At 37.6% G+C, this 22,585-nt stretch overlaps 1 protein-coding gene across 1 annotated transcript in view; it reads left to right on the forward strand.

Moving 5' to 3' along the window:
* mgmt (O-6-methylguanine-DNA methyltransferase) overlaps positions 1 to 4,056 on the forward strand; it is a 440,783-nt gene extending 436,727 nt beyond the window's left edge. Inside the window, exon 5 of the mRNA XM_039770177.1 lies at positions 1,304 to 4,056. Within this exon, the coding sequence (XP_039626111.1) occupies positions 1,304 to 1,438 (135 nt within the window). The 3' untranslated portion in view covers positions 1,439 to 4,056. The remainder of the gene's footprint in view (positions 1 to 1,303) is intronic.
* The last annotated feature ends 18,529 nt before the right edge of the window (positions 4,057 to 22,585 follow it).

A 22,585-nucleotide genomic window follows, 5' to 3' on the forward strand; every position in this document is an offset into this window, starting at 1 on the left:
CTGTGTCCCTGTTCTCTCATCTGCTGATTCCAGGGACTAGGTATGTGCACGGGTTCAATAGTATGGGGCATCACAAAGAAATTGTTATACTGGAGGTCAAACATAAAGCATTGTATGGCACACTAAAGTAAGTTAAATACAATCTCGAAGACCCGAGAGTGCATGGTGGTGAGTTTCTATACCATTGCCCAAACACTGAATGTTACTGGTCAGCGAGAACCACAACATGAGAGACCCTTTACAAAACAATACACCGTCAAAAAAGATGTAAAAATCTACAAAGGACCCTAAGCACATTTTAAACAATATCTTAGAGTGTAACATTACATTCATCATAAGTCTAAATAAACCGTGATAGCAAAAAATTTTTTAAAATATGTACATACAAAGACCAGAGAAAACTTTAAAAGGGATCAAATCATAACAGCCCACCAAAAAAGAGTTTCAGGGGCAGAGCCTGATCCCTCAGTTTTGCCAGGACCATCCGGGTATTCTGTTGAAAGTAGTTGGGCATGCTGATGCACTGGCAAACCTAGCTCAGTAAGTTGATACTGCAGTCCTCACTTTGATATGATGATTGCACTTTCTTCAAAACTGGGTGATATTAGAGAAAATGTTAGAGAAGCTGTTACCTCAATAGCATTGGAACAACTGATCTTGTTAAATTGTTTTAGGTGTTTAAGGTGATCTTGTAGCTTTACTGAGTGTGGGCTCACTTTATATTGAAAACCTACAGCACAATAATTATTTTGTGTCAGCTGTTTTATTTATTCTCTTTTGTAGGAATCAAATCTGTAGAAAGGATCATAAATGGTAAAGGTGGCCTATAAATTGGGTACCAAAATATTAGACAATGTAAGTTGTTATGAAGATCTGACTAATTGATCTCAATATAAAATGAATATACTGTATGTGCATTGTCTTTGTGTTTCTAACATTATTTTAAAACATATGTTAATGGACAACCTATTTGATGATTTATGTGACATTTAAAACAGAGTCCAAGAATGAACCTGTTAAAGAGAGCTGAAGTGCTGTCACTACGCTGAGGAAGAGTGATGATGCCAGTTTTGACATTCCTTTACCTAAGCAGGCTGGAACGCTCATTTTTAGTTCTCCCAGTGGGCTGGCCAGAGCTGAATCAGAGGTCTGAGTCCTGGAGGGCACAACTTGCTAAATCTGTGGCCTAAACCTGTTACAATAAAATATTTTGCAATTAAGCAACTAACATTGTGAAAATATAACACTAAGTACTATGAATTAAACTAACATAAACATAAATTGTTTTTTTTTTTTGTTCTAGGTGCCTCTTCTTGTTCCTTGTCACAGAGTGGTGCTGAGTAATGGCTTGATGGGCAATTATATGGGAAAAAAAGGCAATCATATCAAGCAGTGGCTTCTGGAGTATGAGAGAGTCTGCCAAGAGAAAAAATGCTAGAACATCTCCAGCAGCTTTTGGACTCAATCACACACACAGAAACTCTCCACTATCAAGAAAAGCTGCTAAATTATTCATAAGCAGCTCCGTTCCTCCTTCAAGCCCAACAGCCATAACTTCACTGGACCTGCTGTAAAACATATTTGAAATGTTGCAAGTTTCAGAAAGACATGCAGCATTTGCAAAACCTGTAAATATTTGAGTGACATAAAAAAACATTATACAACATTAGAAGAAGAATGTGTGGTCCTGCTACTATATTAAAAACAGGATATATCCTGAGGGACAGTGCTCAGATGCCCTTTCTTGTTTTCTTATTTTACAGCAGAATGAATACAGCAGTCAGAGCCTGTTGTGTGCATTTTGTTCCTGTCTACAGCTCTGTTTTGTTCTATTTTTAATGCCCATGAAAGCAAGAATGGGGTGGGAGGGTTTGGTTTGGAAGGATAGGAGGGGCATGGCAAATATGAGACACAAGTACCCCTTTAAGGAAGCATCTGCTTTGCACAGAAAAGCATTCAACAATCAGTGCAAAACTAAACGGGATCCTTCCTTTGCAGCCTCATTCTAATACACTGCGCCCTTCTAGTTTGTCTTTTATTTTTATATTCGGTCACACATTTGTGCCTTTGAATTTGTGCCCAATTGTGAATGCCATCACAGTATATCCTAGCCTCCTCCTCCTGTTATTTTCCTTAGTAGCCCTTAACGCAGTCTAGCATTGTGAGAAAGGCTTTGTTTCTCGCCTTTTTCCCTTGACTTAAAAAAATATTATGCAATCATTTCGACATCATGTGGAAAAACAGAGAAATTTTGTATGCCATGTTAATTACTCACAGTCAGCCATCGTTCCAAAGTCTCCAGCCTCTCCTTTCTTAAAAAATGTTCTAATTTTTGTTTATGCAAGCACACTTTGAAAGTGGTTAGTTTGTTGAGATTGTTTAAAACCACAGCATATTATATTACCACATAATTCAGGGTGACAGCTGTTTACTTCATACAACAAACAATATTACTGGGAGAAAAGTTTAATGAAATGCAACCATGAGGGAAATTACTAGTTAAACTATATTGGGATATAAATATAAATGTTTAGATTTCTTTTGTTTGTATGTCAATCACGCAAATGTGTTTATGGCTTTCTTGATTGATGCATACATTTAGTTCCGACAAAATGTCTTTGTTATAGTTGAGTCGAAAAGAAAAGCTTTTTTTTGCTTAATAACTTTCAAAGTGTATTGTTCAATGAATAGCAATCACCCTTTTTGTGAGATTTTAACAATGTTATTAAATTAAACACTTCGTCTGTTTAGTGGGTTTATTTCAAATAATACTTTAAAGGAAACATCTTTTTTTGATTAGACACCACTGTTCAACTGCACACTTTAATGTACTAAGAACCAATTCAGAAGGATTTCTTCTACATTGACATAAACGTAAAATACTCGTTACATTACAACAATAGGGGGTCAATGTTACGCATACCACTTTTTCATTTCTTTCTCTTATTATTTTTGCTTTGATTATTCTGTGCCTCTTGTAAAAGTTTGCATTTCTGCCTCATTTCCAGCTGACAATTTCACTGCTGCTTCAGTGTGCTGTATGTTTTCCAATAGAGGGCAGTGTAGTTTAGTGAAATTATAAACAAGCTGTTCAGTAGTAAACACTGAAGAAAACTACTTCTCGAGGCTTTGTTGTAATTGCAGTCAATCAGTGGAAGCTTTCAAAGAAAAAAAAAAAAACGTGTACAGATATCGAAGTAATTTACGTTTGGATTGTTTTGTTCAGAATATGCCAGTGCACAAGTTTCATTCAGAGCAGATCTGAGGCTTCTTTGCAAATGTGCTTCTGAGTATGTGGGTGCTTTAATATGTTAGTTTGCCTTAATAAAGTTAACATATGCCTTCATTGTAGTAAATGAATAATAAAACAATGTCAAGATTTAATTTTTAAATGTTACAGTTCAGCTCTAATTAAAGTAACAAAGACATGCTGTAATTGGTAATTACTTGTGCCTTCCAGGTTTAGCTCCGATTCTGCTCATACTGCACAGCCACCTGTCCCTGTTGTGCCAGTTTGCTAAGTTTTACAATGTAGTTTTCTTTAGACTGGTTTTATTTCTGCACTCAACACAGTAAAGCCAAGACAGATGCAACCTTCCCACATACCTTTAATGGAAGAAGTGAGTCCAGAAATATTTTCATTCTTATTTAGTGTACCTTGTCTGTCTAACTGTTGTGCCATTGCAATCCATTCAATTGTCTCTCTTTTCGAAATGTTGGTTTAAAACGATCTGAAAAGTATATGAATATTGTTCTACATTTTAAACAGTGCAGGTGTCTGTTCTTTGTACTTACAAGCACACACACTCTGTCTCTCACACACACACACACACACACACACACACAAACTCTGAATATTACAGAGGCCACTGCAGTAGCCAGACAGGTAGATGAAGAATGGCCCCGTCTTCACTCGCTGATTTCTGAGATTGCTAATGATGCCCAAGCTGCAGTCTAGAGTGAACACTAATGAAGGGTGCTGTGACACTAGAACCTCTAGGGGTTCTATTTAAAACAAGAGGCAAATCCGTACTGCCACTTAGGTGCTCTTGTAGCATCCCCTCTCCCACCATTATTGCTGATTTTCGTTGTGTGATGTCTTACTTCTTTACATTATTTGGAGAGATGAACCTTGATGATGAAATACTTAATTGCTGCTTTGTTGCAGGGAAGCTACTGTGTGGCATGTGCTTTTTTTTATTGTTTTTATTTTATTTTTTTTTTCGTTTCTTATCTGGGTTAAGCTGCCAAATTTTGTTGCGTTTTTGCCCATAACACCTGTGGTCATGCCTGTTTTATCTAGTGGATGGATGCCTTGTAACATGATGTTAAATGAGTACGATACAAAGACATTTTAAAAAATATACTCTGTCAATTTTTTTAACTTGGTAAAACAGTGTGTAAGTTCAAAGCTATCAGAAGAGCAAAGTTATTTTAGTGTTTTTTAAATATTTAGCCTGATTTGACCGTCATTCCCAAACACGTCTGAGTCTAGGTCCTTTTCATCTTTCACTCTCTCATTAAATGTCATAACATTGTGCTGGTGTGTTAAGAAAAATCATGCTTAGGAGACTCCCAGTCGGTGTGATCCTTAGCTCGGCGAGATGGGAAAACCAAGGGTTGACCGGGTGAGTGTACTGTCGGTTTTCTGATGCAGAGGTCATGCCCTACTATCAGGAAGGAGTTTTTCAGAAATGAAAGGTGCTATATCATTTTTAATGTTACTGTTATAAATTGTAGCAGGTAATGATCCTTTGAGATTTTGGCTTTCACGTACACATACAACTATTAAAAAAAAAAAAAAAAGGACAATGTAAAAAATGGTTTATATGAGCCTAAAGGTTATTTTGTAAGCTTTACTTTCTCTTTTGTCACAATGGGAAGTGCTTGTGATTTTTTTTCCCCCAAACTCCTCCTAAAAAGAGAAAAATAACACGTTTTTTGCCATGTAAATAGCGTATCATTAAAAATCTTACTTACAAGGTGATGTGACCTCTACTACACTATCTGCTGCCCCAATTTCAAACTTACTAGTGCACAGCGATAGAGATGGAACAATCTGACTATTCTGAATGCTGTCTTTTGCCCACCCGTGCCCTTCCCCCCTGCTTTCATCCCGATGAATATAAGCTATTGCCATGTAAAACAAGATAAAGTGTTATGCCCAAATTGCTAAAAGAATATGATTTACAAAGATAGTCATGTCCTTTAGGCTCCAAAGTGAGTTTCACTGACCTATCAGATTTCCTCTCCTTCAGCTTCAGTTGCTTTGAACTGCTGACATTGAGACACTGTGCAGCCAGGCACGACAGCTGGCTCTACAGCATCTAATACCAACACATGCTGTTTTAGCCCATTTCCAGAGAGAAAGATAATGAAAGATTCAAAAATAATATTTATTTTGGCGGGACTACCTTTTATAATGAAATGGATGCCCTTGACCATGGAAATAACTGGATTTTCAAGTTAAAAAAATAGATAATAATAAGAGCAACAATGTTCCTTTGTCTGTACTTAAAATACGTTACAAAGCTGCTTATTATTTGTCTTTTTTTTTTCTTTCTCGTGAGTGCAGTTGTGTATATTCTGCTTAATTTAAAATTTAGAATTTTAAATTCTGGCTGAAGAGATCTGAATATTTCTTATTCAAGATTTGCCCCAATAATCTCCATGAGCTGCAAAACTACATGCCATTCTCAAAGCCACTTAATCCACATCAGGGTCACAAAGGGCCAGCATCTGCCCTGGCAGCAGTCCATTGCAGGGCCCTCTGATGTGTACACCCACACTTGCACAGGGCCAGTTTAGAATAACCAGTTCATCTAACTTGCAAGTCTTTGTGATGTGAGAGGAAAAAGCCATGCAGGCACAGTGGGAAGGTTCAGACTCCACATTAAGGTCGGGGATTTGAACCCAGGATAGCAGATCTGTGGGACAGCAGCATTATACACTGCAGCACTTTGTCACCCCTAACTGTGCAACTGCTCGATAAAATATGGCCGATCAGTTCCCCATAATAAATAAAATATTTCTAATAGCTGTACTTACTTCAAATGTACAATAAAAAGTCCCCATTTGATTTCCTTATTTTGTTTAATTTTTTACTCTTCATATTCCAGCTGCTTTAAACCACTGAGAAAAATTCATTATTTCTTTTAGTATACTTAAAAATCCTGGGAGAAAAAGCCTACTTGTTATGTCAAATTTTTGTTTTGGTACAAAGGATTTAAATTTTCTTTATGCAAATGACTTTAGTATATACAGTTATTCATTTATTGGCCACATTTTTGTATGCAAAAAAAAATAACATAATCATGAATTAGCATCAGTTCAAAAAATCTTTATTGTACTCCTTTATACGTTTCAAGTGGTCCGTTTACAAATGTTTGGGTGGCGCAAAAATCCACCAAAGGCGGCTTTGGCAAATTGTAAAGATACAAGCACGACTCTGAGCAACCATAATTCCTTCAAGATTGATATAAAACTACCAGATTTGGATGTTTCAAAGAGCAAAGCTGTAGCAGAACTTAGAGCTCAGCCTGAACATCCCTCTGGTTATTCTTAAGTCTCAGTATTGGCAGACTTTGGGCATTGATAGCTACATATCACATTTTTTGCACTGTTCAGTGATTCAGTTGGGTTCTGCAGGAGACAAATAATTTTCTCTGGTTGTATATAAAACTGTTTGGGCTACATTTTAAAAAAGCACCTCCAAATATATTGTAGTAAATATTTTTCTGATTCACTTTTTTATTACATAAGGAATAGTGCTAAGCTTTTTTTTGTTTTTGTATTTCATCTCTTGAATCTTGGTGGTATACTTTTATCATTATTATACCCTGCAGTATACTGACGTCTTGACCAGCATTTGTTCCTGCCTTTCACCCAATTCTACTGTGACCTTTAGGTGGGTTTGATAACGGATGGATTGATTAACATTATTGTAAGTGGTAAGTAGTGATGGCAGTATGACTATTAGGGTTAATTGTGCTGTAGCCCCTGTTTAAAATATTTGTACATCATCTTTAGATTAAACATAAATCTTTTCATATTATGTTATTGGGTAATTTATGTCATGTTTCTTCTGCACTAAATGGTTTGAATTGGTTCAGCCTCTAAAATGTCTTGTCTTTAACAGTCATTTCAAGCGTGGAATTAACACTCATTTGTTACCTTTTGCTGTTCCCTGTTTTATCATTCTGGCATGTGGGCCACTTGCTAGTATATTGAAAAGTAATTTAAAGCAAAATGCAGCCAAATGTGCAGCCATTTAGGTTATATGAGGAAGCAATATAAGAAAATACAGTGCTGGACATAAAAATATTTCCTTTGAGTTTGGCTGTATACTTTTGAGGTAGAGAACTTTCTACTAACAGACTGAGAATCAACTCCCCTTGACTGTTCTCAATTCTGTGGGTTTCATTTTTCAAGTAGTATTTTCCCTTTGAAATTGTTAAATCTTCTTCAGAATTCCACAAAGCAGCAATTAATCAATCAATCTGGCTTTCTTATACACAGCCTGCCAAAGTGATCTTCATCACAATTCATAAGATCACAAAGCAAGAAAAATTTATCTTGATGTAATATAATACTTTGGAATCAGAAAAATAGAAGGTCAAAACTAAATGCTGCATTGTAAATACTTTTATAGGGTTGTTTTTGTCATGTGTACAGAATATAGTGAAATTTGTACTTGCATGTGCGAATCAACATTGAACATGTTTCTACTGGGCTACAGAAGAGAGGCAGGTTGGGAGATAAACATAATAAAAACAGGCAAAAAAGGACAAAACTGGGAGACAAAATGAAGCTCGAGCGAAGGTCCCAAACCAGGGTGTAAATTCATAGCAAAACGTTACACCAGAAAATACTAGAAAACGGTTTCGAAATGTTTCAATTTTGATTAGTGAGTATGAGCATCATACCTTGAAACTTATGTTTTCCTTACCTGAACATTTCCAGAACGTATTTATCATACCATTGCAAATATCTGTTTTCATATTCAATTTTATTGCAAGTGTTATTATAACATATAATAATTCTCTTTGATATGTCATTGTGACCAGCAATACAGGGTTGAAATCCCAATAGACAAAACTATTGGCCTTCATATTTCTAGAACACAAGAAGGCCAACATTGAAAGATCTTAGATTTTTACACACATTCCTTCTGTGGATTTTAAGTAGCATACAAACATTTATCTCACCACACAGCTGTTTCTTTGCACTTTCAGAATTAGAATACATATAGCAAGAGCCATTTCACTGTCCTATATCAACTGGTATAAGTGGACAGTGGACTCTGCCAAGGCATTCCCATTTTAGTACTCTAATGCTGTTGAAAAATTGAGCTGAATAGAATTCATAATATTTAATTAGTGTGTTTTATTTTGGCCTGTTTTTATTTTACAATTATTTAGATAATGACTCTTAAGTTGTGGGCTCAGAGATCATGAGAGGAAATGTTCTAAACTGAAACGGTAGGCAGGTACAACTGACCTCAGTAAATCATTAATATTCATGAGGTAGTTCCCAAAGACGGACAGATTTTGGAAGTTAAAATTCTGGGATGTATGTACGTAAAATAGACATAGACAGGAATTCTGGGATGATAATTATAAATTCTTGAAGAGAGCCATTGTTTACTACAGTGTATGTATTTAAGCTTAGATAAAGTGACCAGTGTGTGTATGCTTGTAAGAATATGTAGAATGGAGACTTGGGAATTTAGAGATGAATATGTTTCATGTTTAACAACAACATTTATTTATATAGCACATTTTCATACAAATAATGTAGCTCAAAGTGCTTGACATGATAAAGAAAAGAGAAAAGACAAAGTGAAAATTAGAATAAGACAACACTGATTAACATAGAATAAGAGTAAGGTCCGATGGCCAGGGAGGACAGAAAAAACAAAAAAAATAAAATCTGCAGGGGTTCCTGACCATGAGACCGCCCAGCTCCCTCTGGGCATTCTACCTAACATAATTTAAACAGTCCTCTTTGTATTTAGGGTTCTCATGGAAGGACTTGATGATGATGGTCATGTAGACTTCTGGTTTTAATCCACCAATGTAGGAACATCATGGTGCTTTGATTAGGTGGTGGTGGTGCAGGTCGCCACCACAGAAAACCGGGAAAAGAAACAGAAGAGAGAGTAGGGGTCAGTATGGATTTTAAAGCCACCAAGAATAGTTATTATAATGAATATACAGAGTATCAGGATTAAATGAAGGTGAAGTTATCAGAAAGCCATGTTAAAGTAATGTGTTTTTAGCAGTTTTTTAATGTGCTCCACTGTATTAGCCTGGTGAATTCCTATTGGCAGGCTATTCCAGATTTTAGGTGCATAACAGCAGAAGGCCGCCTCATCACTGCTTTTAAGTTTAGCTTTTGGAATTCTAAGCAGGCACTCATTTGAGGATCTAAGGTTACGATTTGGAATATAAGGTGTCAGACATTCTGATATATAAGATGGAGTGAGATTATTTAAAGCTTTATAAACCATAAGCAGTATTTTAAAGTCAATTCTGAATGACACAGGTAACCAGTGTAGTGACATCAAAACTGGAGAAATGTGCTCAGATTTTCTTTTCCTAGTTAGGATTCTAGCAGCTGCATTCTGCACTCGTTGCAAACGATTTATGTCTTTTTTGGGCAGTCCTGAGAGGAGTGCGTTACAGTAATCTAGACGACTGAAAACAAAAGCGTGAACTAATTTCTCAGCATCTTTCAATGATATAAGAGGTCTAACTTTAAGAGGTCTAATGTTTAGCCAAAAGTAACTTAATCAAACAATCAACCAGACTATAGGAAGTTACCAATTGCCCAAAACATTATAAGGGTGGATTTTATTGTGAAAAAGTGCAGGTGGTAAGACCCTATAAATTCAAAGGGTTTCAAAAAGGCACTGGCAGAGAGAGAAACAACTGCCAAAGAGAAGACAACTCAGTCTGACTTTGCCACCTACAGATTGCATCTTCATTCCCAAGCTTAATGTTTGGTTTAAGAAACCAAAGACTGCGATGACCAAGGCCATAGCCGCCTGAAATGAAGTTTGTTGTGTGACCAAGATTTGAATCATTCAGGTTGTATGTTTTCATATCTAACATTTAATCCTGGTTTCTCCTTCACATAAACATAATGATTGAACTAGTTTGAGCATTGCTTTATTAAAGTTAGCCTGTTTTTTACTGACATTTAGCAATGACCAATGAATTAATAAAATGAAATGTGTTCATTTAGGTTATGTACTGTCTAGGGTAGTTATTAGCCCTTGGTTTCTTTTAGGCTGTGTAGCCCTTTGAAAGATAGCAGTCGAGATATGAAAGCCAGACAGAAGTAGCGGTTCTGGATTTTGCTAGAGTATTCTGAAGTGTAGCCCATTCAAGGGAATCTATTTAAAGATGGATCGACACGTAAGTGAATCCCGGCAGGAACGCCTCGTGAGCAGAATGACTTGTAGCCCCTGGTAAGATACTGAAATTGAGGTAACCAGCCTCGGCCAGCGTGGAGATATTCTTGCTTTATATTTGAGCTCATCAGTGCCAATTGAATGTTGAATAAGTAGTTTTGCAGGACATATGTGTCAATCAGTTTAGGTATTTCCATTATTCATTTGTCCACCAATAAAAAAGAACCTTAGTAGTTACTTTTAAACTATAAAACAAGTACTCACTCTTGTAATCTTCCCAAACAGTATATTACTGTGCACTCAAGTTTGAATAGTGGTCTCATTTGAGTGTTTAGTGTAGGTTCTCTATTCTTTGCAAACTGTTTTGTTTTAAGTAATCCCAAGAGGAATGCATTTCTGTTAAAGAATCTCATTCATATGTGTGATTATTGAACTCATTGTCTGATGATCAGTAGCTTTGCAGGAGCTATATACATTTGAGCTGGTGAAAACAAAGCAGAGTTTTCAGATAAAACACCTAGTTCATAAATTGATCTAAATCCTTACCAGTACTTTGTGGTAAGGAATGACAAAATGAAAAGATTACAGATAAATGTGGTAAAAATGAGAGCTCTACCTATGGCTGTTGGGACACTGTTTATAAAAATTTTAAGTACACTTTGATTTAGAGAGAGAAATAGTAAAGCCCAGGATATTTGTAAGCATAGTGACAAATGTGACAATGTCTAAGTTGAAAGATTGGGAAAAGAGTATAAACACAGAAAGTAAATAAAAAACTGTAGCAAGTAAACCAAATCATAAAATGAACATTAACGTCCAGTAAGCAAAGTAAATTACCTAGCATTAGGAAGCGCCATTTTGCTTGCTCTAATGCTAGAAGGAAAATAAAAGAAATTTGTTGTTGAGAATTTGTCAGCCGAAGGCAAGGATTCTTGGATGTGCATTTTGCCATTTTAATTAGGCAGTACGTGAAGACATAATATGAGGTGTGATTTCCATATCATGTGTCAGAAGACAAGCGTAGTAACTGTAAACAATATGGCTGAGGTCAGGAAAAAAAACACAAAAAGGTGGCACCCACAAAAGAATCCAAAAACCAAAACAGCATTTGAAGTTATTGATTCATTGACCAAAATTCCTACATTAGGTAAACATGCACAAACTACAGCAGATACATTAAAAAAAATAAACAATTAGAGTGAGCATTTAATCCTTCACTTTAGAACACCAGAATATGTCTGGATTTCCCCTAAGGTTCTCTCTTACTTAGAAACCTCTCAGGAAAAAGAAGTTTGGACTACCCCATTAGCTTATTTTTAACATGACCCTTGTCCGGAAAAGGTGCAATGAATTTGGTGCATGCAGCCAAACACATGAGATGAGTAATATGCTGTGGTTCAAATAAATTTGTACAGTTTATGCTGTTGGATTGTTGGAAAAAATGTAACGGACAACATAACTTTAACGAAGACGTCAACAATTCAAATACATTCTGTAGATTTTTTTTTCCACCATTCTGTCAGAAGCTGAACTCAAATGTAGTTCTACCAGTTTACTTGTAACTTATGAAAAGGTGATCAAAAGAGGTATTTCCCATCAAAGCACACAATGTCATTAATAACATATACATTTTGGAGAGTTAACAGAGAGGCAGCCATTGCAGTCCAGGAATCCCGCGTTTCATATGCTTTGGACACAATTGTTTTGTGTTCAGAAAAGGCAACAAGCAATGTGGCACTGAGATCTCTCATGTTGAATACCCATCAATCTAGAATACATATAAAAAGGAAATATTAACCTTTCTGTTCTTGAAGATTTTACTACTTCGGTTTTGAAGCAACACAAAGAAAATTTTAATTGCTGTTATAGATGTTTCAGTTAGACTGTTCTCTCAGATTGTGCTAGCAGTTCATGGGAAATGTACTGGGAACATAGGGAAACCACTAGGAAAAGAGGGTTAAAATTCAAAATGGCCCATAGCTTGGTCTGTTCTCTGTTCTGGTGGAGGGACCAGCAGTGTGTTGCTCAAAGCACACTTCACAAGGATGAGTGAAAATTCAGAGAAGCCAGATTGGCACAAGGGGGCCCAGAACCAAACAAGCGAACCTCCCTGTTTCATTCACACACACTACAGGGATATAAAAGGAATTCCAGGGAAGAAATATCAGTGTTTTTTAAACTTCTTTAGGAAAATCGGGTCATTCCAGGCACCCAAATGTGGACAACAACAAGCTGAATGGCAAAAAGACAGTTTTAAAGCAGTGTTAAAGTGGAAATGGTAGTGCCAGCCTGTCAGATATCATTTTTTTTTATTTTAAATATATCACATGACCCCACTTGAAATTAAGCATATGCTCCTGAGTTGCATAATCATTTAACTCCTTTCAGACAAGTGGCTGCAGGTTTTCATTGCAAACATTCTTTTAATCAAAAGCCAGTTACAATTATTATTTTGTTAAATATTTTATTATTTAATTAACATTAATATAGAAATGTGCTCAGTTCTTTGATGTCCCTCACTGCATAGTACCTTTTTGCTTAAAGATAAAAATGACAACAATGTACAAATAAGCACATAAAGAAGGTTAGAAAAATGTTATACAACGCCAATCCGCCGCTCTGCTAAGTTTGCGCCATTGGCCATATCTGATATCAGACCAGAACTCAATAATCTGAAAAGTTACACTGTGATCTAGGTTTTAGTGAATTAAGATGTATGTGGATCCAAGTATTAAGTGGGTTTAATGATGGGTCTAAATGAACAGTTCTTTTTCAGCATAAATGTTTGACACATCCAATAGAAACTAAATAACAGCATTACTTTAGCACTGAAAGTATTCCATACATATTGAAGCATCAAGTTGCAGAATGCCACCAGCCAGCATGCTTTGTTTTAGGTCAGAGAAGAGAGATTCCCATGTAACTGAGCCTGATAAGGGTGGTTGTCCCATTTACACACTGGACTTACAGGACAGTGCCCAGTGTAGGTCACATTAGGGGCATTCCACAGAGTCTCAGCTATGTCCTCCAGCCTAATGGATGGCAGCAGGGAGTTCCAGAGCTGAAAGAACTATAGAATTTGTTCTGAGTGCCTGGCTTTGTAATAGAAGTTTGTGGGCTTGCAATGCTGGAACAGAGCATTGTGGTCTGATCAATATGCAGATTTCAAGGTTTATCCCAAAAGTGTTTCTGGTGAGAAACCCAAAAGTACTATAAATGGCAATAATTTGCTAGAGCTAATAATTATTACACTCAGAATAGGAAAGGTCAGGATGACAGCTCTTAGCCAGAGAGGAAAGGTGGTCAGGCACTGAGACAAGAGAAAGCTAAAGTAGAGAAAGGTGAGAAGGCATCTGAACAGTGATTAAACTGGTAGTACAAAATCAGATTGGACTCCTCACTCATAGGTGCCTTTCCACATCAATAGTAATGTCATGGAGAATCAAGAAATTTTGGGAACCAAAAGTCAGGATTGAAAGTACTAGTAGAATGTGCACACATTTAAAACAAAGCCTGCTGGCCCACTTGGCCTATCTAGACTGGTCACTGAAACCCTTGTAACATGTTGGGTGGCTGGCCTCCTTGCTCACCTCCCTTGTACCACCAAAGCACTCACCTTCTTCACCTGCTATCTCTTTGTCACAACCTCTGGCCTTTTCCTCCAGCCAGTGCCCCTTGACCCAAAACTCTTAATTTTATCTCAGGACTCACATTGTGAGGCATCTCTAAATCCACCCCTGGGGTCACTTCTGCAATCAGGAGTGACTTGTCTTTGGCTAAAATGAGGATACAACTCCTGGAGTCTCTGCACCCCACTAGAGGGCCCAGCTTCTCTAATAGATTCTGAGCTGCCTATATTTCCCACTTGTGATAGACTGCATGCTGCCACCTCAGGGGCTAGAGGGTTATGACTGGCTCACTGCCAGTTCTCATTCTTAAAAAGGCAGCATGGTCCCCCCATTGGACAGGAGAAATTCTGGCCCTTCGCCAGACATCTTTGGTCTCAGCTCTCTCCTTCTTATGGCAAGGTTTCATCCCCAGTTCAAGTGTCTTTTCTTTTTGTTTTTTCTGTTTATTGTCTTCTTAATATTATTTTGTAAAGTATGCCATTGAATATGTTTGTACTTTCTTTCTGCCTGTATTATTTCTTATTTATTAGTTCTTTGTAGTATGTGCCTTGCGCAATGTCTTCTGAGCCTGGGGGTGAGAAAGGGTTTCTTGGGCACTGGGTCGCTTGATGCTGCAGCTATAGCAGGCCGTAAGCTGGCTGCTAAGTCATTTGCATCTTGGACATGTTTGTTCAGCTCCTGTTTTGTAAGTTCTCATTTTGCTCTTTTAATTTGGATATTTTGCGCACAATTTAAGATTTGCTTCTAGGTTTTTTGGACTTGGCTTTGTTCTTTTTGGAAGGATGCGTTTGGCTTAAGTTCTGCTTCCTTTTGCTCTTGTTTTTCTTTAGGAAATATTTTTTTTCAATAAACGCTTTAAGGATTCTGTTTAGTTATTGTGGGCCAGGGTTTGTTTCTTTCTTTCCTTCTTTCTTTCTTTCTTTTACCATTTCTCCTCTCCCCTTTAAATTTTTTATCCTTGGTATCAGTTTGATCTGTGCGTGCCATAAAACCTTCTTCTCAAGATTATAGCCAAGGTTATTTTGTGTCTAGGCTTCACTGAAGCTTTGAGAACTAATGCTCATATCAAAACTCTTTTTTTGAGTTTTGTCAGCTGGCCCATCACAACAGTCCTATGATGCCCTTGCATAAATTGCTTCCAAAGCACATACTGAATATGCGGGCCATCCTGTCCCCAGGTGGTGCCCTTTTTCTTATACTGACATATGGACATGGGTTCCCATTACCATTGTGGTTTTTGCTCTTTCTAATAGACATTGTCGTAGCCTTTCCCTGCTCTATTCTGTCTTAATGCTTCTATTGGCCCTGTTAAATCTTTGCCATCTGGGCAACCAGAGCCAGCTCTACAATTTTTGTTAACTGAGGTGAAGCTGTAAAAGTAATGTCGAAACCATGTATATCTTCATACTTATATAAGGCATCGTAGTTTTTTAGACATATATAATATTGAAGAGCAGAATAAGATGGGGGTGTTGGTTGCAGATCTGTTTGACATTCCTAGTTGGTATTTTAAATATGTTCAATACTTGAAATGGTACATAGAACTGACACATCTTTTTCAATTTCAGCATACAGTACCTATTAGTTCCTTACCATACTTAATACATACATAATTTACACCACCCTGTTGCCTCCCTCCAAATGAGTGTCAGTTGAATTCGATTCCTGGCTCACAATGATTGAAATTTCAACCTACTGGCACCATTTCTTAGGGTGTGAAACCTTTTTGCAAATCTTCACAGTGAATCCCCTTCTCTTCAATCAAGTGTTAAGTTATCCCAAGTTTGAGGCTTCACAGGAGCCTCTCTAATTCTTTCATTGAATATCACTGCATCACCATACAAAGAGTACCAGCAATACTTTGGTTCAACTTCAACCACTGCGCACACTCATATATTTTATTAATACTACAGAGCTTCCCGCTTGGTGTTTTAGCCATGGAGATACAGGTATATTAGATCGAAGAGCAGATTCTTCTCCTTGAATATTTGTAAGTCAACATTTGTAATTGCTATAAAAATGCCACCACCCTTACCCCCATATTTTGCAGACCTAGGTGACTATGTAGTTCACCTACAGTATATGGTACAGCTGGCCCTGCTGGTAACCCAGTGTAAATGAATGATATGTATTTGGACAAGAAGGAGAAGCTATTGAGCTATCTCCAAACCAGAATAAATCTGAAAGAGGCCAAAGTCCTAAAATAATGTGTCTTATTAAAAAAAACAAAAAACACAGAGAGGGGAAACACAATGAGTAATGTGTACATGAAACAAACAGAAAACAGTATGCTAGATCCTCCTCCCAAACTCTTTCTTTCCAAAAGTGTTATCTATCTTTTGGGTGGGATACCTTGTGCAGTAGTTATACTTCTTTACCTTGTACTTTTCACTCTTCTAGTCTCTAGCTTTTCTTTCTCCTCTCTGCTAAAAATTCTTCTTGCTCACCTCACAAATCCAAATTCAGCTAAGGACTGACTAGAAGGGGCTTTTAAACCCTTGCCAGAAACTGTTCTCAGGATTATCTCAAAAGCTACTACCATGGGCAGAAATAGCATTTCTAACTATTGGGGAAATCCTCCTATTACCTCCAATGGCCCTTGATGTGCAGGCAATCCTTGACACCAGCTTCTAATTAAAAGGCCAGGCAACCACCGCTTCCCAAAGAACAATAATGGATAGGATGGAGCCATGTAAAACATTAAGGATTTTTTTGTTGTTATCTGTCATACTGAGGATTCCTGCTTCATTAACCACTGACTCCTTGTCCTTCCATTGCATGTTCATCCATGGAGTACCTAACTATGGATCTGTCTCCACAGGCAAAGGACACAGTGTACACTAATAGGGAGTACCCAGATACACTGGCACAGTAAGCCAGAGGCCATTATGAGAATACTCCACCTTTGATCATCTTATGGCCCAACTCCAGTGCTGTGATGTTATCTTAATTGAGACCAGGTCCACCTGAATAGTGGTAGATCAATACACATCAGTTTCTGCATAACTGGTAGTGTGTAGTGGCAGTAAGAGTGACAGCAATAAACTGGCCACACAGTGTTTCAGTGGCTTCCACTGTAAAACATTTCTCTGTTATTATGGGTTGTCCTTTCCCACCTAAAGGCTGTACAGTTCTAAACTGGACATGTAGTTATTTCAGTTTAGACAGCTCATAAGCGATGTGCTGTTTCTTTTTTTTTTCTTTTTTTTTTTTGCCAGATGATGATATCAGTGAAGATCACAGTGATTTAATGCCATTTGAGACAGACTAAGCATGGACATGTGTTGATGTAAGGGACATAACAGGTGGGTCACACATGCACACATGCACTAAGATGAATCAACTGTCTAATCAAAGCTAAAATTAAGTCCATGACACTTTACTGAATATTCTGGCAACTTCCCCTGCTGGCGTGCATATTATGGGAGAACCTGACCCACTTTTCAACTGAAGTGGTATTGGCAATATTAAGCTCTTGCAGTTTCTCATTGTCACGCCATCTATGCCAATGGATTAAATAAATTTACAAAATCTCCATCCATCAGCTGCATGTGGTTTGTACATAATTTAATTCACTCTGAAGCTTAAGATTTATACAAAAAAAAAATTACAAACCATACTGTTTAGCAAACAGTGAAATGTGTTTCATTGACAAAGAAAGAAAGGCATTGAGTCTGTTCTGGAAACATTTTCCTTCGCTAATTCTGCATTACTCTGCTTATCATGGAATTTTTAAATAAAGTACTCCAGAAAATCACTAGACTCATTTCCTATCATTATGCAGATACATTTTATTCAGCTGTAAGATGTACAGTATGTTGTGGTTGCTCTGGTAGTATGATACCAGCTTTTCCACATTTGACAACCTTAGTGATTGCAATTCTCAAGCTAATCTGCAGGAATCAAGAAACAGGAAATGGTGGTTGCTAGTTAGCAGTAAGGGTCAAGTTCCTATGTAGTGGATTTTTTTTGTGTGGAAAATAAAACAATAGAAGGTTTCCCACCGCAGGAACTTTGCTTTCAGGAACCAGTGAGCTCCTGTACAATGTAGGCCCTAAATCACTTTTGTGTGTTGCATTCCCACTGCACAACAGGGTCTGTAACCCTGATGAAAAATATGTGAGAAGTGTGGCATGATTGGGAGTTCACTAAGGACCCCTCCAGTGCATAACGTGGTGTACCAGGGAGGTGGCTGTGAAAATGAATACGGTGCAAACTGGACTCAATTTTCACCGAAAACCCTCTGAAGTCCAAGCTACTAACAGATTTATAAGATGGTGCTAGTGCTTTTGGCCAACCAGGTAGGACAATTCATCACCTGAGCATCACCCACCATAGTTCCTGGTTGAATGAAAAGTAAATACCCTGGACTAGTAGCTAAAAAAAAGTACCAGGAACTACAAATCCCCCGAATTTCTGTGGTGTTCAATGCTACGAACGTTCCAGAGTTTCTAAAAAAATTCCAGATTTCTGAAAAAAGATCCTGCAGATGAAAAGTACCTAACATGTATGTATTCTGGTATGTCTCAGAGCACAGATTATGCATTATGTCATAAAAATGCACCACACCACACCGCAGTGATAGCAAATTTGAGTCATAAAATGTCATTTTGTTAGTGTGTTGCAAACTTTTTGCATTACGCACCTGCAGAAAAAACACGGGTAAACTCAAAAGTGTGATTGAGACTTCAAGAAGCAATAGGATACATCGTGATATTCACTGAAACAAAAACTCTTTTAAGTGAGTTTTGTGTCTTGGGATTGCAAAATTGCTAAGGGATTTTCACGTCAATTAAATAAAACTCGACTGTTTTACTCAGCACTGCTTGCAGTTTGTCAGCTGGTGCTGGTCTGGCACTATCTTTATAATAAAGGCTAATTGTGCTCCTGTACACACAATGTTTTTACTATTCAGTTGTATCAAGCTGATAATTCTTACAAATTATCATGGAGGCAAATGCAGAAAGGTTCAGAGGTCATATGTAAGGAGGTTATATGATAATGTAATTTAATCTTGTCTGCTCGGTAAAATGCCATGTGATGGTGCACACTCTTAATGATGCCATATAAAATTAAGATTGATTGATCAGTGGGACAGTGTCACAGTTGCTACCACTGCTGCCTCACATCCCTAAGACACTGTGCTCAAACAGTGGCCTGGTCAGTGTTTTGTGGACTTTTGATGCTCTGCCCATGTTTCTGTGATTCTGCACCACAAGAATGTGCATGTTAGACTAATTTGCAGCTCCAAGTAATGACTGACTTGTGTCTTTTAGATGTTCAGTGACATACTGGCACCCTGTCCAGTGTTCTTCGTTTGTGCCCACTGATAGGTTCCCGCCTTCTGCAACTATGAACGCTTTAAGTGGCTTTGAAAATGAAGGGATGGGTGGTTGCCTGACTAATTGACTGGGATAATGTTCTCAGAATAACAAGTCATGTTACGCTTATAGCTAACATACTGTTTAATTCTAAAATCAAAAACTCTTTGTCTTTATTTCATAATGCCAAAAAATCCCCTCCCAGTTGATTTCAGAGTCTCCCACACCACTTCTGTTAAACTAAAGTCCAGATTTCACGAGAGCCTTTCAGATTTTCAGCAACAATGGCCTGAATATAGGAAGGAGGGGGTAGACTTGACACAATGGGGCAGACCTAGCCCTGAGCGTCGCTGAGACAAAAGAACGCATCATGGACTCCAGAAGATGTAGGGAGAGCCACATCCCAGTCCGCATTAATGGAACAACAGTGGAAACTGTCAGCAGTTTCAGATTCCTCAGGTTACACATATTCAACAACCCTAGTTGGACCCACAATACAAAGGTAATGCTGAAAAAGGCACCGAAGCGTCTCCACTTTCAGAAGTGCCCGAGGAAATGAGGGATGAACAAAAGGATACTGTTAAACGTTTATTGTTGCACCACAGCAAGTGTCTTGACTGGTGGGATCACAGTGGGGTATGCTAGTATAACGACAGAGGACAAAATGCCCATTCAGATCTCTATAGGAGTGGCCCAAAAAAAAAAAAATTATAGGATCTGACTTGCCATCAGCTGAACGGATCTGTTCCAAATGCTGTAGAAATAAATCCTCTGCTGCTATAAAGGATTTCAGCCATACCGGGCACAGACTGTTCTCCTCTTTACAGTCTGGCAGGCGGTTCTATAGTATGAACTTCAGAAACAGTGTTAATGTCCAAGCGATATGTGTTGTGAATAGCAGGCAGCAATCTGATCGTATGACTGATATCCTTTATTCAGAGGCAGAGTCAAATTTTACTGCACTTTATATTCTGCATTCTTTGTTGCCTTGTTTTCTTTCTTTCCCTTTCATGTTTTAATTACTTTGAACAGTGAAAGAAGATAAAAATTCCAATGTCTTGGTTATATTTGTATAACAAGAAAAGAAAAAAAATGAACTTTGCTACTTTCTCTTTAAATCCTGATTTGTTAAGCACTGCAGTAATTATTGTCATCTTCTCACATTTCAGCCATGGATGACTGTAATTCTTCTAGATTTACCATCGTCCTCTTGGCGGCCTCACTAACTGGTGCTCCCCAGGATACCAAGCTGTGCAGATTGCCTCGCTCTATATGAATCCAGGGTTATGTTTTATTTGTCCATTTGTTTAGAATGGACTTTAGGATTTTCAAGGCATAACACTTTCACCTGATTGGTCTTTTTGGATATGCTGTGCTACTTTGATTTTACTATTTAGGCATTGTGAGAGCTGTTCAGAGTGAGGTGTGTGCTGTTAAAGTAAATATGCAACTTTTAAAGAGGATTATTAGCTCTAGAGAAAGAAGAGGTGAATATTTTTGGAATCAGTCAGTTTTATTTTTCATTAGAGGTGATCTGCTGTTGTGCTTTGATTTAAATTGAGTTACTTGTGTTGATCGATTGGATAAAATTACATTTAAATATTTAAACATTTTCAGATTTTATTATGGACTTTAAATGCTCCTTAAAGGAATTATGGTTGTAGTTATGTATAGAATTTACACACAATGTACATAAAAAATTGAACCACTTAAAACATCCTAGTCCAGCAAATACACAATGCAACTACTAAACAAAAGACAGTAACTTATGCATGAAATGAATACTTTTTTCTGGTCTGAATGTAAGTTTACCTTTTTTATATACTTCAGTTTGATAATGAAATAAACCAATGTGCTACCTATTTTTGGTAACATGGAGGTAATTTTGCAAGCCCTTCACCTCCGTCATCAAATTGAGAAAGGGATAACAGGAGGTTTATTGCATTTTATGACGTGCAGAGGCCAATTCAGCTAGGATTGTTCATCATTCTCATTCCAGTAAATTAGAGAAAATTAAGACTCCTAATTCCAGGATTGATAGGATAGAAGTATTTAGGGTGGCACAGCTCAAACATTCTATTGTAGGGTTCACCCCTTCTGCTTTTAATGGCATGGCAGCCATGGGTAACTGCAGTCTTCTTGATACACCTGGAGAGCTTTGTGTGTGGGTACTGTTTATTCAGATATGGGGTATTACCCTGTGATAGCCCCCATTTACTCACATGGAGGTCCTCATACCAAGGTATGGATCCTCTTTTATTCAGAACCTGTTTTGCCATTTCCCTGTCGAATGCCAACTTTGTTCTCTTCTACCTCAGCAAATATTTTCTAACGACTCTGTCTGCCTCTCTCCATTTATGACAGTATTTTGCAATAACATTATCTTTTTTGTCTACTATAATAAAAATAAAAATAACTCCCACTTTTTGAAGAAATCAAAGACTTCCTGCAATCAAAAAATGAAAACAACAGTCTGTCCTTGAAAGTTTGTTGGCACTTTATGTTAGGCGGCAACTCATTGTCTTCATGGGAGAAGTGATTTCCACCATAGCTGGACCTTTGAGAATATCTAAGCACGCATTGACCTCTGCCCACAGCTCTCAACTTCACTTTGTGAATGGAAAATCAGTGCAATTTTATAGCAGCAAAACACAAGCCTGTGTAATATAGGGGATCACACAGAGCAATGCCATAGAATCTCAGATAGATAAATACAGTGAATTCTAACTTTGTTCACATTTTGTTATGTTGCACCCTTATGCTAAAATTGTTTTCATTCATTTTATCCCCACATCAAAGAACATTCATTACCCCTGAATGACAAAGAGAAAACAGGATTTTTATAAATGTGTTAAATTTTTGTAAATGTTTTAAAACTCTAAAAAAATAAAATGCTGTTTCACTTTGAGATAAGTAGACCCTTTGCTATGACATTTGAAATAAGTGCATCCAATTCTGTTGATTACAATTGAGGTGGCCTTGTGATGGACTGGCACCCTGTCCGGGGTTTGTTCCTGCATTGCCCCCTATGCTGGCTGAGATGGTCTCCAGCTGAGCCCCGTGACCCTGTACAGGACAAAGCGGTTTAGAGAATAACTGACTGACTATTGAGGTGTTTCTGTACCTTGTTTGGAGCTCACCAGTGGTCATTTCAATTGATCGCACATGAATATGAAATACACACACCTGTCTATTGAAGGTCACACAGTTGACAATGT

Source organism: Polypterus senegalus, chromosome 1, assembly GCF_016835505.1.
Source record: "Polypterus senegalus isolate Bchr_013 chromosome 1, ASM1683550v1, whole genome shotgun sequence".
Lineage (NCBI taxonomy): Eukaryota > Metazoa > Chordata > Cladistia > Polypteriformes > Polypteridae > Polypterus > Polypterus senegalus.